We start from the raw sequence: 1270 nt of genomic DNA, 5'->3' as shown, positions 1-1270 counted from the left end.
TATATATATATATATATACACACTATACACTTGGACATTTAAACATTTTACTTACCTGATATTTAGCTTCTGCAAATAATGATGGATTCCCACCTAACCATTTTCTCACTTTCACAACAAATGGGGATGGTAGCACAAGTTGACCTGACCTCTGAGTTACACTGAATATACTGGAGATTCTGTCGTACAGTTCTCTGATGGAGAGAGAAATAGGTATTTAAAAAATAGAAATGTAATTAAACCAAAGCAGATTCACTAAAATCCACACACAAGAGAATCATGCAATACGGCTGTTTGTATAGTATAACAGTCAAGGCATGTTGTATCTATTTAGAGATATTGGTGTAACTATGTTATGTGAATTTGGTCAGTACATAGGAATCTTGATTACTGAAGATTTATTAGAACAGGTAAGCCAACCCCATACATCTGCAAACGGATGTTAAGATACATGCGTGTCATCATCATATATATATGTAAAAATGAACAAATATATGTATAGTAAATAAATGGTAATTTTACACAGGTGTGAAATATAATCATCTGATTGATGTGTATATATATGTGCATGTGTACATACATGCATTAATCCTATACACAAATATACAGACAGTGGGAATACACTGATAGATGCAGATAAATAGCTAAATATACGTTGAAAAAGACAGTGAGATAAAAAGAGGAAGAGAAAGACAGATAGGCAAATAGACAAAAAAAAAAAAGATGCAAGAAATAGATAAAGAAGCACAAGTAGAAGCAATGACAGATAGGTCAACATTTAGAAAAGTTCACTAGGAAGATATACAGATCAACTTACCTGCACTCATTTAGTGAAGACATTTTTAGTGTCTTCAGGACAGAATATAGATTAGAGATTGAAATTTTCTCATTGTTCCAACAGTGTAACTTGAACCATTCCTGAAACATACAAATGTAAACTATATGTGTGTGTGTGTGCATTTATTAGTGAATGTGAGTGTATGTATATATATATATATATAGAGTTACTACCTACTCCAGTATGCAGTAAAGGAGTAGGTAGTAACTCTATAAGATGTACCCGGTGCAAGCTATGGACACATAAGAGGTGCAGCAATATCAAAGGCAGATTAACTACGAAGTTAGTTTTTGTATGTGGCAGATGTTCAGGTGCAATAAACACTGTAAACAAACAGGAAACAACTTCTATCTCATTCCAGGGAGAAAAACTAGAGGTAGTCGATAGCTTCCGCTATCTGGGTGACCAAGTTAGTAGTGGGGGTGGGTGCGC

The 1270-nt window shown here is 34.1% G+C and overlaps 1 protein-coding gene across 7 annotated transcripts in view; it reads right to left on the bottom strand.

Annotated features, from left to right (window-relative positions):
- LOC106875681 (uncharacterized) overlaps positions 1-1270 on the bottom strand; it is a 57737-nt gene that overhangs the window by 32484 nt on the left and 23983 nt on the right. For all 7 annotated transcript variants that reach the window (XM_052966530.1, XM_052966524.1, XM_052966528.1 and 4 more), the window contains exons 3-4: positions 818-918; positions 56-194 (exon numbers count right to left, since the gene is read on the bottom strand). In XM_052966530.1, coding sequence (XP_052822490.1) covers positions 56-194; positions 818-918 — 240 coding nt within the window. The remainder of the gene's footprint in view (positions 1-55; positions 195-817; positions 919-1270) is intronic.

The sequence above is a fragment of the Octopus bimaculoides genome, chromosome 3 (genome assembly GCF_001194135.2).
Source record: "Octopus bimaculoides isolate UCB-OBI-ISO-001 chromosome 3, ASM119413v2, whole genome shotgun sequence".
In the NCBI taxonomy this organism is placed as follows: Eukaryota; Metazoa; Mollusca; class Cephalopoda; order Octopoda; family Octopodidae; genus Octopus; species Octopus bimaculoides.
This window is presented reverse-complemented; position numbering and strand designations above follow the sequence as displayed.